Source organism: Xenia sp. Carnegie-2017, unplaced genomic scaffold (assembly GCF_021976095.1).
Source record: "Xenia sp. Carnegie-2017 unplaced genomic scaffold, XeniaSp_v1 HiC_scaffold_5, whole genome shotgun sequence".
NCBI classification, from domain to species: Eukaryota; Metazoa; Cnidaria; class Anthozoa; order Malacalcyonacea; family Xeniidae; genus Xenia; species Xenia sp. Carnegie-2017.
The window spans coordinates 193,184-211,249 of record NW_025813515.1 but is presented as its reverse complement, the minus strand read 5'-3'; the positions used below and the strand labels follow the sequence as shown (position 1 = coordinate 211,249).

Here is an 18,066-nt window from a genome sequence, read left to right as displayed (position 1 = left end):
TTCTAATTTTTGATTATTCTTAGAAATTGTAATTTTTGATTGTTCTTAGAAATCATATGTTAAGGATATTTTCCAGAAAAGCAACAGTTAGGTCAAATGTAAATTGGGCGGTTCATATTCATATATGCATAATTTGTTGTCTTGAATTCTTTTGACATTCATTGTTTTTAACGAATTATATGACATGAATATGTGAAAATCATACCCACCTTTTGATTATCAATCTCTCTAAGCCCATGTCTTTAGCATGTATCATAATAAAATGATGAGAGTTTTACCCATAAATTTGCTTTAATGTAACCCTTTGTTGCATATTGGTTACAGTTGTAATCTTTATACCTCCCTACATGCATTATAACCGTAAAAGGAGTAAATTATTTACAACTTGTTCAGGTCTAGTTGTGTTTGCGTTTATTGTGTAGATAGCTAACTTGAGCTAGAGGTATTTTCATCATCTAAGATTGTCAAACACAAAGTGAGTGTTGGAATTTTCCGTTAGTATTTTGTAGGTGTTTGTAAATGGGAAAGTATTTTTCAAAGGTTGTGGTAGCTGTAGCAGGCTAAAACTTAAAAGTCGTAAAAACACAGGCTAAAAACTTGTGTTCTACACTATACTAATTACAGGAACTAGCTATATGATAAATTAGACAATATATTTATGCTATGTTACAAGTGAAAATTTAGTGCAGTATTATAAACATAGTTTAGGCATTCGATCTTGCCGAATACGAATGTTTTATCCCCACGTGCATGCACCCACCCCATCTTTAATCTTAGGTCCCCAAACTCATGCGTGAGAAACATGAAATCCTACAAAAACAGCTTTCGTTTAAATGGAAATGCTCAGCTCAGCAGGTGTCAAACAAAACCAAGCGTTGACAAAAGATTAAAAAATACAGTCACCGAAGTGAACAAACCATGTGAATTGAGCAAATAAATATGCAGAAAGAGAAAAAAAGATTTAATTTTCAATCATTAATTAGTCTTTGTAAACGGAAAAAAGTTTTTCCGGTCATGCTTATTTTCACAGAATGAACGTTAAGGCATAATCAACTTCTTAGTGATTATTTCATTGCCATTTTCAAACGTTGAACTTTATATGCGCCGAATGCATTAAAGACAAAAGAAAATGAGATAAAATTCCTCTAAAAGACTGCAAAACCATAGTTTGTACACGCACAAGTTCATACATTAGAATTGCAATGGCTTACATGTTGGCGTTGGAGTAAAACAATGGAATACAATACTTCATTGGTATTCTCCATTTCTTATAAGTATTCTCTATGTAGAGAATACTAACGAGATATTGTTTTTTATTGTTCATTTTCTAACTTGTATTCTCTAAACAGCAAATACTAAAGAGTGTAAAGAATATTAATGATTGTCGTAACTCTACATTACATACCAGAACAATTAACAATGAGATGTATTTTAACTCGCTTCAAATGCATTTCGATGATGTAAATGTATTCTTGTGCACAAATTTAAAGCTAAAATAAATCTTACGAACGAATTAGAAAATAATTGCTCACAAATTTAAAAGAAAACACATGTGTATTGCTTAAACTGAAACAACATACGTGTTTCCACGTGTTCAATAACTTCTAAAGTATGTCGTGTATTCGCCGTACTAACACATGCTTCTTTCTTCTTATTTTTCTAATGTAAACATCAACCGAAGAAAGTGATTTTGAAACTGACATAATCAAAAAACTTGGCCTTTTGTAGCTCTGTGTATGAGCATACAATGTAAATTGTATGCTCATACATTGCACGAAAACAAAAATCTTAGCAATTTTAGAAAACTTAGAACTACTTAAAGACATTAAATGCTACCTAATTTTTGCATTTAATTAGCTTTAAGCCTAGTTTTCACTAGCGACATAAGCACAAGCGATTAAACAAAGCAAAGCATATTCTCTAGAGATTGAAGGAAATAAAAAAAGGATTTTCTTTTCACTTTGTTTTCACTTATGCTTACGTCAAGTTGCTGTGCTTATGCTGATGCATGTGTCATATGTGTCAGTTGCTTCATTGCCTTCTTTTGTATTCTCTTTTGTTTTGATGGTCCTTATAATTATGCTTATCTTGCTAGTAAAAAAAGGTTTTACACCAAAAAACAATTTTTGCAAACTAATAATCACTTGTTTGAAAACATGCATGGGACAAATTTAGTACTATAATAGAATCCTTCGTGACTTTGGCCATGTTCTAAGACGCTTAGTGCATAATCAGTTGTGTCCTATGGGATTGAGATACCCTCGCATTAAATAAAAATTCCTATATAATTTTCGGGAATTTCTATCTAATGCTCGAGACTCTTAATTCCATAGAACACACGTGATCCTTCTCTAACCTTTACAAAGTGAATTATAATTTGTTCAATTACAAATCGCTTAGCGTATGACTTAAAGGCATAGCCATTTAAATTCTATTGTTTAATTTCCTTTATACAAATTATAACATTGCAGTTTTGTGATACAGCCTGTAGACAACGTATTAAACAATTATTTAACAATTGGGGTTACTGCAGTTTAGCGGACACCTTGGACGCTGACCCAAACCCTACCCTCATAATCCTAAGCAAAAACGAGCCCACGCTCCCCATACAAGCGCTTCGGGTGTCCGTTAAACTGTAGTCTTGCCAGCAATTGTTTAAATTATACTAACTCTACGAGTTTTCCTCCTATATGAAATATACGAGAATGAAAAGTACCAATGAATGCTAATTATAAAGCTAATTTTACAGGACGTAGAAAAAGTAAGACCTTCATAAATTGACCTATTGTGATTCTTTCAATGCTCTCATTATGCTATTGCTAAGCCCATGGGCTCATAAAGAATTGCAAGCTATACGTTCATGTATTGCATAACTCAGGTATTAACATGAAAGCTTTTCTGTCCTTGAAATTGAATGTAACTTCTTGACCAGGAACAGAATTTAGGCACCAGCAGGATTAGAATCGTGGTCATGAAGGTGTTCCCTTTGATAAGCCCGGTATACCGTTGCTAGAAGTGCAATAAGAATTGCGAAATGCAATTAACAACACACCTAGAAACTACCCAATCAAAAGACAACATACCTAGGTACTGACCAATCAGAAGACAACATACCTAGGAACTGACCAATCAGAAGATATTAGTTTAAGCAACTTGTGACATATTTTAAAACTAACTCATCCTGAGAACGTGCCATATGACTCTGTACAACAGTACGTGCAGAAAGAAACGATAAAAAAAGTCAAAACGCTTTGTCTGTGAAATACACCTTGAGTTTATTGAAACCACCTTCATTGAGGTAAATGTGTGTGATAATTGTTGGTTTTAACAGAGTATCTTTCTTCTATTGAAGTGGTAAATGTAAACGACACTGTGATCTTTATTCATGTAAAGTATGAGACCTTAGATTTAGAAACTAATTTTCGTTCCATTCTCGATTTTAGACATGAATATTTCTCTGTTAAAGACAAAATCGTATTCAAATAAGGTTGAAAAACATCGATGTTTGTGGTTTTTATTCACCACGATGATGGACTCGCATAACTGTAAGGAAAGTGATGCGTATAAAATTAAATACAAATTTTAATAGTAGTTTTCTCCCATCATTTCAAAAATAGTCTTCATGACGAGGTTTTAAAAGTTTTTTTCAGTTTAACTCCTAAAATTATTTGTGTCTGGAGCTCATTATTAAAATCTGTGTCTTAATTAGTAAACGTGAAGTTGTATCAGCGGTTATTAGCCTGTTATTGACATGCATTTGTGTCGGTTTTACTCGATTTATCTTCGGAAACCTCTTTCTGAATATACTGCATTAAGTAGCTACGTATGTTTGCCGCGGACGTTTCCTTGCAGAAGAATATTTAGGATTATGTAGCTTAGATCGGAAATGCAAGTGAAGCTTAGCCAAAGAATGGCAACTTCTGTCGTGTTTGATATTTCATTTAGGTGTATTTTACCACTGCCTAGATAGTACAAGTTAACTCCTTTTTATATATTTAAGCTTTATAACAATTAACATAACTAATAACGTAAATCCTATTAAATTAACATAAATTAATAAACATAACATTCCCTCCGGCACAATTCTAATAGTTCTTTAGCTAACTTGTAGTGTTATTTTCCTAAAAGTTCGGGATTGATTACAATCTATCAAAATAAACTATATTTCATCAATTAAACGTTTTGGTTTCGTGCGATTACGCAGAGGATACCGGCGATTGTTTGATACCTGTTCACTGTCATTACAACTACCGGGCTCTTTGGTTATCTTGTCAGGTAAGGTCTGTACCTGCGGTAGAGGCGTGGTTTTCAAGGTCGTTGTGGTACTTACAGTTGGTTCTTTGAATATCTCTTGGTTGATATGTTTAGACACTGTATTTTCATCGAGCACCAGACTTTTTTGTGTCTCCAAGTTGGAGGGATATTTCTCAGCATCTTGTTTTGTCTTACCATCTGGAACTGTTGATCCTGCCAGACTTCGCAATTGATCAATATGTCGTTTCCACAATACATCGTCCACCAACACTTGATATGTAACTGGGCTTAACTTCATTTGAATTACTCCCTGTATCCAACGATCTCTTCTTGCTCTATAATCTTTTACCATCACTGGATCTCCAATTTCTAACTTACGCTTTGTCAATTTCGGTAATTGATGTGATTTCTTATCCATTTTATTTGCCAGACTGGGATGCAATATATCTAATCTTGTTCTAAGTCGTCGACCCATAAGAATTTCTGCAGGTGTACATCCAGTTGCTGTATGTGGTGTGGTACGATATCCTAACAAAAATCTTGCTAATTTCTCTCCAGTAGATCCTTCTTCATTCTTACGAATCTTCATGGAGTCTTTAAATGTTCTCACTGCTCTTTCCGCTTCCCCATTTGAAGTAGGGTGGTACGGTGAAGATAAGTGCATTTGAATTCCATTGCCTTTTAGAAAATCTTTCATTTTCTGCGCAACAAATTGTGGACCATTGTTGATGACATAGATATAACCTCCATCCATTTAGACTTAGCATCTACCACTATTAAATACATGCCACCCTCGACTGGACCTGCAAAGTCGACATGAATTCTTTGCCATGGACGTACAGGCCAAATCCATGGATTATTTACTTTAAGTGGAGACTTACAGCGATTAAATTGACAACTGGTGCAATCTCTCACAGTCTGTTCAATGTCTTGGTCTAATGTTGACCACCACACATGTAAACGTGCTAAAGATTTCATCCGCACCATTCCTGGATGATTTATATGCAACTCCGACAACACCACTCCTTGATATTTGGTTGGAATTACCACTCGGGTTCCTCTCAATAGGCATCCTTCTTCTACAGTAAACTCGTCTTGCTTTGTAAAGAAATATTGTAGTTCCTCTGGTAACTTTCCTTCTGGCCAACCATGTAACAGATAGTATACTACACGAGACAATACTGAATCTTTTTGCGTAGCTTCTCTAATCATACTTACTGAAACAGGTGACCGCTTCAGTTGAACGCTGTTTACTGCCGCTGCCTCTTCCTCCCATTCGTCCGGTTCTTCAACACTTTTCCTAGGTAACCGGGACAACGCATCAACATTCGCACTGTTCTTTGAAGTTCGGTATTCAATATCATACTGATATGCACCCAGTTGAATCGCCCATCTCTGCAAGCGGGAGACTGCCAAGACAGGAACACCTCGTTTAGGTCCCAGTATCATAGTAAGCGGCTTATGATCTGTGATTAAAGAAAAACGTCTTCCATACTCATACTGATGAAACTTCTTCAATCCAAAAATAATTGCAAGGGCCTCTTTCTCGATCATAGAATAGTTTTGCTCACTAGAAGAAAGTGTTCTCGAGGCATAAGCTATTGGTTGTTCTTCTCCTTCGTCCGATACATTTGATAGAACAGCACCTATTCCACACGATGAGGCATCTGTCGCTAATCTCACGGGTTTCTTGGGGTCGTAATGTGTTAATACTGGTGCCGTTTCCAATAGGACTTTTAAAGTCTCAAAGGATTTCTGACATTCTTCCGACCATTTCCAAGTAACTTCTTGTGACAGTAAACAATTCAGAGGATTAACCAACTTTGCCATATTTGGAATAAACTTACGATAATAGTTCACTAGCCCCAGAAATGACTTCAATTCTGTTGGATTTTCCGGAGTTGGTACCTCCCTTATAGCTTGAATTTACGAGGCGATGGATGGATTCCTTGTCGATCCACGACAAATGCGAAATATTCCACTGAAGGTTGCATAAAAATGCACTTTGATTTCTTCAATTTGATTCCCATATTTTGAAGACGTTTCAGTGCTCTCTCCAGATTCCGCAAATGTTCTTCATCATTTTACCCGTAATTATCAAATCATCAAGTATACCTCCTACTCCCTGTAAACCATTCAAAACCATATCCATCGTTCTTTGAAAAATAGCTGGGCTAGCTGCAACTCCAAATGGCAGTCTTGTATACCTATACAAACCCAAATGTGTGTTATTGTAACATAATGTTGTGATTCTTCGTCCAAAACAACTTGCTGATATGCTGCCGACAGATCTATCTTTGAAAATTTCTCGCCTCCTCGTAGCTTTGTAAATAGTTCTTCAGCTGTCGGCATTGGATATTCTTGAACGTCTAGACTTTGGTTAATGGTCACTTTATAATCGCCACAAATCCGTACACTACCATCAGGTTTCAACACTGGCACGATTGGCGTCGCCCAATCTGAAAACTCTACCTTTTCCATGACCCCAAGTTTCTCTAAACGGTAGATTTCTTCCTTTACCTTGTCTTTCAGCGCAAACGGGATTGATCTAGGTTTAAAAAACTTTGGATTTTAGTTTGGTTTCATGTATAAATGTGCCTTAACTCCTTTTACTGTCCCCAACGAATTGTCAACTAAGGACGCATATTGAATTATTAATTGCTCCACATTTTTGACAGGTTTTGCCTCTACTTGTTTTATTTGACTCCAGTTAAGCTTTAAAACTGCCAGCCAATTTCGTCCCAACAACACAGGACCTTTATTTTGTGTTATTACAATTGGTAACTTAGCTTTTTGTTTTCCATGTTCAACGCAAACGTCTACTTCTCCCCTCACTGGAACTTCATCCCCAGAATAACTTTGCAGTCTAACGTTGGACTTGCGTATGCATTTTGCAGACAACACCTTTCTCCACACATTTTCTGGCATAATTGATACCGCAGCTCCGTGTCTACTTCCATCTTTACTGACTTTCCATCCAATAGGACTAATACTTCCATCTCTTTACATTTCTTTCTCGAATCAGTTAATGTGAACACCGGCTATGTTTTCATATCTTCTTCTTGGCTTTCGCTGTCACTATCAACGTTGCTATGTGTTTTAACGTTGTGAATTTCGCTGGATTTTTTTTTCTTTTCTTAGCATCTTCCCTTCTCGACTTTTCACTTTTTGTATTCTTCATGTTGTTGCCATCTCTCCTGGGACACTTCTTCAATATATGTCCGTAATTTTGACAACCGTGACATTTGGACTTCCGAAAATAACACTTATCGGGAGAATGATTTTTCTTACCACAGCGAAAACACTCGAGGGATGCTGTTTGCACTCGGTTCAGTAAATCTCCGTGTAACGCTGATGTTTCTCTCTCCGTTAATTCAGCCGCACAAGCTTTTTCTACCGCAGACTTTAAAGTCAAATCAACTTCGCCTAGTAGCTTACGTTGAATCGATCGATCTCGCAATCCACAAACAAATCGATCTCGAATTGCTTCGTCTCGATAACTCCCAAATTCACATGTTTCTGCTAATCTCTGCAATTTGGCAAGATATTCCCTAATCGATTCCGCTTGTCCTTGCTCAGCCTTGTGGAACTTATATCGTTCAGCAATAACTATTGGTTTTGGCTCAAGATGTTGTGTTAAAGTTTCTACAATTTGGTTATATGTAAGTTCTTTTGGTCTTCTTGGTGCTGTAATTGATCTTAACAACGCATACATCTTACTACCCATCAAGGTAAGTATGCTCGAGGCTTGCTTTTCTCTTGGTACATTATTTACTTCGAAGAATATTTCAAGCCGCTCAACGTACTGCTTCCAATCTGTACTCGTTGAATATTCTTCCATATGTCCCATAAAGGGCACATTAAAACCAACATTTGTCTGTGTACTTTGGGCTTCTTCGTCCATCAGAATCGAATCTTTGTCGCCAACTGTAGTGTTTGATATTTCATTTAGGTGTATTTTACCACTGCCTAGATAGTACAAGTTAACTCCTTTTATATATTTAAGCTTTATAACCATTAACATAACTAATAACGTAAATCCTATTAAATTAACATAAATTAATAAACATAACAACTTCTACTTGGATTAGTGGGTACAAATGGTACTTTAGCGTAGAGGATGCAAATAGCATCTGTAAGAAGACCCTAGAAGACTGGATCTAGCGAACAAGACCTATTGAAGACAAAGAAAAGATGTTGGTTCTGGTGTAAAGTAAAAATATATCTTTCTCCTAGTACGGTAAAAGCATGCAGTCCTGGTAGTTAACCAATTTCATGAACGGCTTTCTACAGCGACTATTAAGGCCCTCTTGGATCCTCTATAATGCATGAGTAGTTCAACCCACCCCGGTTGGAGGTCACCCGTAAGTGCTACATGCACTAAGTTAAGTTACGTTAAGGGCATTATGGGTTACCTCCTTCAAGAGGCACTTCTTTTCAGGGCGGAATTCTGGTGTCATGAGCAGGTAGAAAGTTTAGATAGCTCAGGCATGCGCTGTAGTTGACGCGAGTAGTTGCTATGCTCAGATAACCAAAGTAGAGTTAGTACCTTTATTAATTTAAATGACAAACTCCAGTTTAGAGAGAAATTGCTGAATAAAAATGTTTGGAAGAAACTTCCAATTCTTCTGTCGGTCATTTTCATACGAAACTTAAAAAGTATTCTGTTTGTTTAAGACATTTACAGTTTAGTGGCGGCGTGGCAGTAATTATTGTAAATGTGAAAAGTGGTATGTTGTCTTCTTTTAAAGCAGACTTCTTTCCTGGGAATTTCAATACTTTTTTCACAGCGGAAACGAGCAAAAAGTAAATGATTAGTAGACCAGGTAATGGTATGCAAAATGCCTTCATAAAGAACCTAAAAGGAAACATAGTTTTAATAAAAGTGTCTTGTTTGTATACTTTAATGATTAGTGTGAAGACAAGTCGCAGACGTTGTCACATATTTTACTTCGTAGTAACTAAGGTTTCCATGTTCGCCAATCAAGTTGCTATCAAAGTCAAGTACGAAGGATAATCGTCAAACGGTTGTTTGGTTAAACCATCCCCAGTTCCTCGGTAACCAAACTCAACGGGTGCTTCTTCAAGTAATTAATGTTGATATTGTTTTTTGATATTGACTACATTTTTCCAAAATGATTGTTTGCACAAGTGAACCCCATTCGGCTCTATAAAATACTTGAAGTACTTTCATCTTATCCATATCATGCAGCAAATGCTGGTTCTAATATTTTAAACGTTGGTAGCACCGAATGAAAACGGTGCAAAATAATTAAGTGGCGCTAGGTACGACTTGGATATGGATTAGATGTTAAAAGCACACGTTTTACAAAATTCCATCAAAACAATTTTCTCGTTCAAAGTAGAAAATTGTCTAGTTCAATGATAGATTTGTGTGTCGGTAAACTGTGGCGAATTCCGTGTTCGTTAAAAATAGAGAATTTTACAAAAATGACTACATACCTGGAAGTCAATATTTTCAGCCTTGAAAGTGCATTTCATTCTTTCTCTTTTACTTTTTTGGCTCTTTGAATCGCTTCAAAGGTATGTAAAGTTTATTGTTTGTAAAGGTTCCCCCGGGGCGCGGAATTTCGGCTAAAGTCCCTAGTGGTTTTTTCCTGTTCAGTATTCTCCAAGTTAATGTGACTTTGTGTTTGGTCTTGGTTTATACCGTTCAGGTTTTTCCATTAGGGATTTTTTATTTCGGTAAAGTCTAAAAAAACAGTAACTTTGGTAAGGGACTATAGTGGTACTTCATGTTATATACAACCATCAAAACTAAAGAGAGAATTCATTTTGTAAAAGAAGTTGTTTAGAGTACGTGCTCCCGATAAAGTTAACGTGAACACAAACCATTTTTGACCGTCTGACAATCTTCGGAAGATAAAATTTCTTAATTATTGAATAAATCTATGATCTGTTTAATTTATTCTAAGCTGCTTTAATTTACCCAAAATGTCACACATCTTTTTTGAGCGGTACAGCTTAGTTTTTGGGTTCGATTCCCAATACACTGTTCTTGTGTCAGATATGCCCATATTATAGTTGATATTTTTAAGTAAGTCCTGACGTAAACATCTCAAATTGTACATTGTAATAGGAAAGGCATTTATGGCTATAAAATACTGTTCTTGGTTATAATTTTATTGGCAAATGTATGTTGTCTAGTCTTAAAACGAATTTTTTTGAAATTCATTCACTCGGAAGAAGTCTTAAAAGTAAAGAAGATGATTTTCTTCTTTTTCCGTAGTTTATGTGTAGAAAGTGAAAATACAAATGCTTCAATTTGATTAAATTAAATTTTGGCTTTCTAAAAATGTTCATAATGGTTATTGACACTTCCATCCAATTTTGGGGGTAAATGGGATAATAATTTACACTCGTTTCCCTCAAGTGAACTGTGATCCTCTAGCTGGTGGATTTCAGCAGGTGGTTTATCAGACTTATCTACTGCTTCATAAGTTATAAAGCATACATTTTTACTAAGTGGTATAGAATATCCCTTACAATTCAGCTCGATGTTATACTTGGAAATGTACAACTACTCTTGACATGAAAATTTTTATGTATGCAATCACGAGAACGTTTGAAATGGCATTGTACTTTCTAAAACAGTTTATGCATATCTCCTTTCTTTCGCGAGATATTGAAGTTTTTGTTATTTCTATTTCATGCAACTTGTGACGTCATATTGCATAATGAGTTCTAAAAATGTTTCAAATAATCTTCATTTTCCTGACAACTTTAGGTTGATACTAATAGGCAGCATTTTATACCATCAAACACGTCACAAGAAATAAAACTATGTCCTTGGGAAGTAAAGTATCGTTAAATATACTTAATACTCCTAGCTCTCATAATTCAATGTGACGTCACAAGGTAGATAAATCGGACATAGCATAAACCTCAATATCTCAAGAATTAAAAGTGATTGCATAAACTTTTTTAGAAAGTACACTGTCATTGCAAACATAAAAATTTTCGTGTCATAGGCCCTTTAAAAAAGCATACTAATTGCTCAGTAAACGAATACAAAATAATTTATAGTCTTGTGAAGATTGATGAAGATTAGTTACTATTACAAGGCAATCCTCGTTGCCAAAGTCAAACATGGTTGTACAATTCAGAAAATCTAGCTGTCATATGTTTCAACTCATTGTAAAATAAGAACGTTTCTAAAATCTTAAATACATCGATGCAGTAAACTCTGGAATAAATCCAAACAACTTAAGAGGCAAAATGTCAGCCTTAGTCAATTCAAGAAAACCTTCGCACTTATTATACATTATATAAATCGTGTTGTTTTTAATGTTTGCAACGTTGTGTTTAAAAGGCTGCAGTAACTGGAAAAAGCTGTAGCATTGTTCTTTGTCATTTAGAAGTTATTCACGTTCTTTTGTTGTTATAGTTTGCTCTTTGCGAAGTTAATTCAATAAAATAAAGCCCAAAAGCTCAAAATTTATATAAATGATTTACAAAACTTTCAACTAAATCTGTCACACAACTATTACTGAGTGCTTTCATGTGACATTAATGTGCGAATACCTACCAGATGATATGGGATCTGAGCTGATAAAATCAACATAAAATTTTGCACTATTTTCTATCTGTGGAGTAAATACAAGGTCTTCCAGCAGTTATAAGATTACTTTGAAACTTTACTCAGTCAATGTGAGTGTGAGAGAGTTTTTAGAATATAGGCAATAGAGAGCGCCGTAGTTAACCTTGCGTGTATTTAGGTGTATATTCAATATTAATTTAAGAAATCTTAAATATATAGCACTTGTATTTTAGTTGTATGGATTTAGGCACGAAATAAGTGTCAGAGTTACAGCGCATGAAATAAGCAAAATATCAGAAAGTGATGACAACTATGATTATTTTTCTATACAACTAATTAAAATAATATTGAGTCCATATACAAATTATTAGACGAAATGCTGTCAATCACTCAATTTTATGAAAATGTTATTTACTTCAACTATTTTAAATTGATCAGCTACGTAATTAATGTGAGATAGTAAAACACAAAAGATTCTATTTATGGATTTATGCACAACTTCTGATGGTCAGTTTTATATAATAAGGAACTCCCAAGAGCCCAAAACACCAAGGCCAGACTTTTAGTAATTATAATAATTTCAGAAATACAATTTTTTATCGTATAAGAGTTTATTATGTTGGATGAATGTAGAGCAAAATTTATCAGTGCAGCCAAGCATAAAAGTTAACTTTTAATGTCGTATTCGCCTTCAGTCTTTTCCAAAACAATTTACAGTAAAAATTAAATATATACATTGCATCAATGAATTTCACAGGCTATAGATTCATCAGCAACGGGGTGAAATATCATATAAATACGTCGTGGAATCTGTTTTTCTTAATAATTATCAAATAAGATCTCTACAGTATCAATGATTTCTTAATAGCTACTTTTTACCCACAACAGGTTCTGTTGTATCTAAATTGCTTATTGATGTGGTTCACTTTTATTAAAATTAAAAAAGTTCTTAAGTTCTGCTTTGTTTTTCAATTCTTCATTTGACCTGACAGCAGCATTTACCCGAACAGAGAGATTAGGAAATGTTCGGAGAAAAACGCCTTGTAATCGCCAATCTTATAAAATGGTTTTCGTTTTCGTTTTGTTAGTTCCTTCCAATGCAGGTCAATATTTCGAATAAGTCATAAGCAATCTGTCCATGAAGAGTTATAGGTCCTTCATTCACCAAATAACCAAATAAATATAAACATCAATATCCATTTGGCTTCTCCAATCTGAGGATTCGCTATTCAATTGTTGAACGGCACTACACAGGGATCATTTGTCTTAATTCTGAGGATTTCCAACATTACATAATAAATCAAATTTCTCGTGATCCGATATAAGAAATGGATGTTTTAATGCTTCGCTAGCCGATGGTCTGTTCTCAGGTTTTAGATTTAACATCCACGACAGAAGGTCCTTTAGTGTTTCATCTTTGATTTCTTTCAAACCAACAGGGTTTCCATTTAGCATGTTGTCCAGTCTATACCGTTGAATTCCAAAGGATGTTTCCCTTTGTTGCAACATAATAAGCTACCATCCCTGCATTCTAAAATAACAAAAAGCGTTACATCAAAATGCAATTTGACAACATCGAGTTTCTTTACAACTTACAAATGTTTACATTTCTACACTTACATATACATCAGAACTTCTTTTGTAACGCGCTTTATCAAATGAATCTTCATCTTCTATATATGATTCAGGAGCAATCCAATACTCCGTTCCTTTGTTAGGACTGCTATTATGTGTTGTAGAACCTTTCTTCAATATTCGACTAATGCCAAAGTCAGCTATCAGAAAGTTGCCTTGTGTGTCTCGGAGAACATTGCTGGGCTTTAAGTCCCGATGAACAATAGGATTTTCGCCACTATGGAGATCAGCTAATCCTCGCAAAATTTGTCTGAGAATTTTGGGAAGAACTTTTTGAAGATCTTCCAAATAGATTTCACATAACTCTCCAACGACTCTTCACATAAGTCTAATATTAAATAGACATACTCCGTTCTAGTATCTTCTTCTAAGAAGGAATAATTCACAACATATTTCGATTTCTTTGCGTTGAATTGATTTAAAATTTCCTTTTCCTGCAGCGCAAGCTCTTTGTATCTATCTTGATGTATTCGTTTCACTGCTTTACCGTAACCATCCTTACCCAGTCCAAGATAAACACGGGTTGCACCACTTCCTTCACCAATGCAAAACTCTTTTGAGAAAATTACTCGTACATTGCCCACCTCTTTAACCTCAACACCGGAATTGCGTCCATATTCAATCAATTTTAAAAACAATTCTCTATGTTTCGCTGATTCATCAATGTATTTCCACTCTTGCAACACCAATTCTAAAAAATTTAGTTAAAATATTATATTTAAGGGTGAAAGAAACGAAATAAATACGTCAAAATAGCTTAAACTTTCCCAATCAGTAAAGGATATTATTTGCTACCGCACATTTTGAAAAACTTATCAACAACCATTAGACAAATCATAAGTTTTTAATTGTACAATCAAATCAGGCAACATTTGAGGTTAGCTTATACCATACAATTAATCACAAACTTCTTTCTGCAGTAATTTCATATATTTTTTAGTAAATAACCTTAAGTTTTTCGAAAATATTAAATTTAAATTTTGAGAGCATATTTTTAGAGTCTAAAATTTGTTTATAGCAGAAGATAACAAAAAGCTTCATTTAATTTTTCTTTCCATTCTCGACACTCATCTTTTAGATAGACTATCTAAGGTTTGATGCCAAATATGAACATTGAAGTTCGATCAGCAGCGAAAACTGAACAATTATTCTCTCAAACGTTGTTTGAGCACCATTAAAGTGCCAATGAAACGAAAACTTTGCTAGTTAAATTATATTTACATTGACCAGAACTTTTGAAATGAATGCTTTCTAAAACCTTTTATGTATGACTCTTTCATTCTAAAAATACTGAAGTGAAGTGTTTGCTATTACCAATTTATCTAACTTGTGACATCATATTGCATGCAAAATGAGTCTCTGCCATGTTTTAAATAAACTTCATTTTCCTGACAACTTTACGTTGATAAAATTTGGCAGTATGTTATATCATTAACACATCACAAAGAAAAAAAAACTCTGCAAAGTTGAAGTAAATTAATTCTAGTTCTCATTATGCAACGTGACGTCACAAGTTAGATGAATTGAACAAAATAAAAGCTTCAATATCTTGAGAACGAATAGAGATACGCATAAGTTAGTAGAGAAATTCCGTTGTCATATTAAAATTTCTGTTCAATAAAAGTATAACACAGGCTGCAAAATGTTCACTTTATAGGCATTTATGCTTTAACTTCAAGTTATCTGACGCGTACTGTTTCTCTTATTCACCTTGGTAAAGTGAACCTCGTTATCTTTATGTCTTCAAACTCAAACCCTACCTCCTGTTTTTCTTATTCTCGTGCAACAATGCTGGTATTGTTTTACCTTTGCCAAATTGAAGATGGTTTTTGCAGTTTTCAATTATTTATTAAGCTTATGATGATTTATTTACAAAAAACAATTTGTCTGTCATGTTTCTATTGTGTCCGGGTTTTTGCTTTCCAGAAAATTTCGGGTTTGATGAAATTTTTACTCAGGTAGAAAAGGAATCATGCAATTCAATAAATTTTTAACACCACAAAAAAAGTAAGCGATTTAAATTCTTATATATTTCAGTCCTTTTCTTAAATTCCTATCTGTTTTAGAAACATGTGAAAGAAATCATGATGTTGTAGTGCTAAAGTATAAATTAATTGACAAGATAAGCACACGAACGATGCAAGCAAATGATCGAACTTCCGGCTTCAAATGTTGTAACATCACTTTTCTATTTTATGTATGATGCAGAACATTTCAATTGTTTTTGGCTACCATAATCATGTTTTACTAATATGAAAAATTTTCTCGTATAACAGAACTGTCCTTTGGAGATCTCTTATAAATAAAGTTAAAAAGAGCAATTGAGCAAAATATTTCCAAGCTTTCACAACAAGTTTTCAGATCAATTTTATATTTTTCCATATGGTGCCTGTCAATTTATTGGTCTTTTTGTTTAACTATTTTTGTATTATGTTTAATGTAGACTACGTTGGATTTCACAAGAAATCAGTCGACCACAATTGAAGATATGAAGACACCCCTCTCCCACCCAATAAAACTTTCTACTCTCGGTCCTCTATACAGCGGTCTGTGCTACATTATCTGAGAAAACATAATACAGCCATTGTGTTCTGTAAGCTTTATTTTAGCAAAAGCTTAATAAACCCAGTAGCTTACCTAGCAGACGCTTAGTAAACCCCACAATTGAAGATATGAATACCCCCCTCTCCCACCCAACTATAAGTTATAGTTTCGGTCCTCTATGTAGTGGTCCGTGCTACAATATCTGAGGAAACATGATACAGCCGTTGAGTTCTGTAAGCGATATTTTTTAGCAGCAGCGTTATTAAACACCCCCTCTCCCATCGCTCTAAAAGAAATAGTTTCGGTCCTCTATACAGTGGTCCGTGCTACAATATCTGAGAAAAAATGACACAGCCATTGAGTTCTGTAAGGGATATTTAAGCAGCAGCGTTATGCTTGCTCAATCGGGTGTCTCAAGTCGTAAGTGGCTGGGTCTGATTCACGTGCGCTTTTTAATGAAGGTCATTAAGCCAGTTGACAATCATCAATTAAGACATAGTTGAATCATAAATGAGATTTATGGACTCACGTGCTCTTCTAATATAGTGCAAAAAATTATATTTATTTATTTTGAGATCAGTGGGAGTAATTTATTGAAATCAATGAATAAAGTCGTTGTTTTCATGTTTTGTGATTAGTAACGTTATTTGCTTATCTATTTTGGGAAATTTTCTAGTAGAAAAAAAATTGATGCAGCAACTTTTATGCTCTATACAACTTTTAAAATGCAATTCTAAGTAAAAAGGATTCAAAATTTAATTCTAAGCTACAAAATGATCCTTGTGGACTTTTGAATGATGTTCACACTGATGAGGTATTCTCTGCTATACTTAGCAAGGAGAAATTTAAAAAAAACTTGTAACTGTCTGTAAATTTAGAATTTAGAAGATCGTTTAACAAATATGCAATTTAATACTACATTTGTCATAATAAAAATTGTAAATAGCCTTCTTTTTATTGTGGAATTCACATCGTCAAATTGGCCATTTTCCAAATAATTTTGAGGTATTTTACTTACAATAAACAGGAATTCTTACTTATTGAAGTTTATTGAGCAAGTCGGATTGATGGCGGCCGTTCTTTGCACAATTTTCAATGTCATTAGCTAGGTAATGTACGCATGGTGGTGCAAACATGAAGTATGACAGTATATCGAAAGGATAGTTTGTTGAGAAGTTTTTATGATTAGACAAGCAGAATACAATAAACGTTCTTTAAAAAAATAAATTGCATGATGTCATTATCACCTCATGTCTCATCTTAATTTTAACTGACTGATAATGTGCTTCAAGTACAAATTTTGAAGTGACAAGATTTTACTGTCATGGTTAAAATAGATTAAACCAGACGCTAATGTTACCATTCACTGTTGCTTAGACATGTGATGAAAAAAATTCATATATCTCATAACATTTGTTAATGTAAAAGGTTGACTGTATTTAAAGAAATTTTTTATTAGAACTTGGGTTCGGGATGTTTTTTTAATTGTTTTAACATGCTGTAAGCCAGGAGCAAAAAACATAATTTCTATCTGGAAAAAAGTTATACTCCGACTAATCTCCTGTACTCTAACAAAGAAAATAGGAATTATTGTAATCAAACACGAGCACTTTTAAAACAACTGGTCTAACCTGAACACTTCTAAAATGTAGGGTCCCACCTGTATGGTGTGCATTATGCAAGATTTATTTTAAAAGGTTTAACCCATTTATTATAATTCTTTCTCTTCAATACAACTTATGAAATGTAGTCAATTTGAGCACTTTATGAAAAGAGTTGCTCCACTTTGCTGCTCTGCAGGATTTATTGAGATAAACAAAGACTTGTCAAGTTGTGCTGAGCACTGCCGTCTGGTACACAGTACATTTAAATTATTTGTCGTTCGCAAAGGAAAATTTAAGTCATTGATACAGTATTAAATATACGTAATAAACGAACGTTTGAAGTCCGAAAGTGCAACACTGTATATCCCTTACGAAAATTATCAATAGGAATTCCTATTAAAACTTTCTACAGGATCCTATTGGAAATTGGCCCATGAACCTATAGGAATAATCTATAGGATGCTGTAA

The 18,066-nt window shown here is 34.3% G+C and overlaps 3 protein-coding genes across 3 annotated transcripts; all 3 read right to left on the bottom strand.

The window, feature by feature from the left end:
* Positions 1–3,933: 3,933 nt before the first annotated feature.
* LOC124456513 lies at positions 3,934–4,879 on the bottom strand. Its single transcript, XM_047006936.1, has one exon. It carries the CDS (start codon positions 4,841–4,843, stop codon positions 4,160–4,162), a length of 684 nt encoding a protein of 227 aa, XP_046862892.1. The 5' UTR covers positions 4,844–4,879; the 3' UTR covers positions 3,934–4,159.
* A 2,424-nt stretch (positions 4,880–7,303) lies between these two features.
* LOC124456438 lies at positions 7,304–8,272 on the bottom strand. The gene has a single exon (XM_047006883.1). It carries the CDS (start codon positions 8,270–8,272, stop codon positions 7,304–7,306), a length of 969 nt encoding a protein of 322 aa, XP_046862839.1.
* Positions 8,273–13,156: 4,884 nt separating this feature from the next.
* LOC124456437 (mitogen-activated protein kinase kinase 1-like) lies at positions 13,157–14,252 on the bottom strand. Its single transcript, XM_047006882.1, has 4 exons — positions 14,246–14,252; positions 13,953–14,141; positions 13,436–13,764; positions 13,157–13,346 (listed from the first exon to the last, which is right to left on the bottom strand). Exons 1-4 carry the CDS (start codon positions 14,250–14,252, stop codon positions 13,281–13,283), a joined length of 591 nt encoding a protein of 196 aa, XP_046862838.1. The 3' UTR covers positions 13,157–13,280.
* Between the last annotated feature and the right edge of the window lie 3,814 nt (positions 14,253–18,066).

Bases quoted from the DNA above. Each gene is read 5' to 3' on its own strand.
- LOC124456513 (XM_047006936.1), bottom strand. From the start codon at position 4,843: ATGAAGATTCGTAAGAATGAAGAAGGATCTACTGGAGAGAAATTAGCA.
- LOC124456437 (XM_047006882.1), bottom strand. The intron at 13,765-13,952 runs GTAAGGATGGTT...TTATGTGAAGAG, and splicing joins CCGTGTTTATCTTGGACTGG to TCGTTGGAGAGTTATGTGAA. The intron at 13,347-13,435 runs GTAAGTGTAGAA...TTGTTATTTTAG, and splicing joins AAAGAAGTTCTGATGTATAT to AATGCAGGGATGGTAGCTTA.
- LOC124456438 (XM_047006883.1), bottom strand. From the start codon at position 8,272: ATGGTTATAAAGCTTAAATATATAAAAGGAGTTAACTTGTACTATCTA.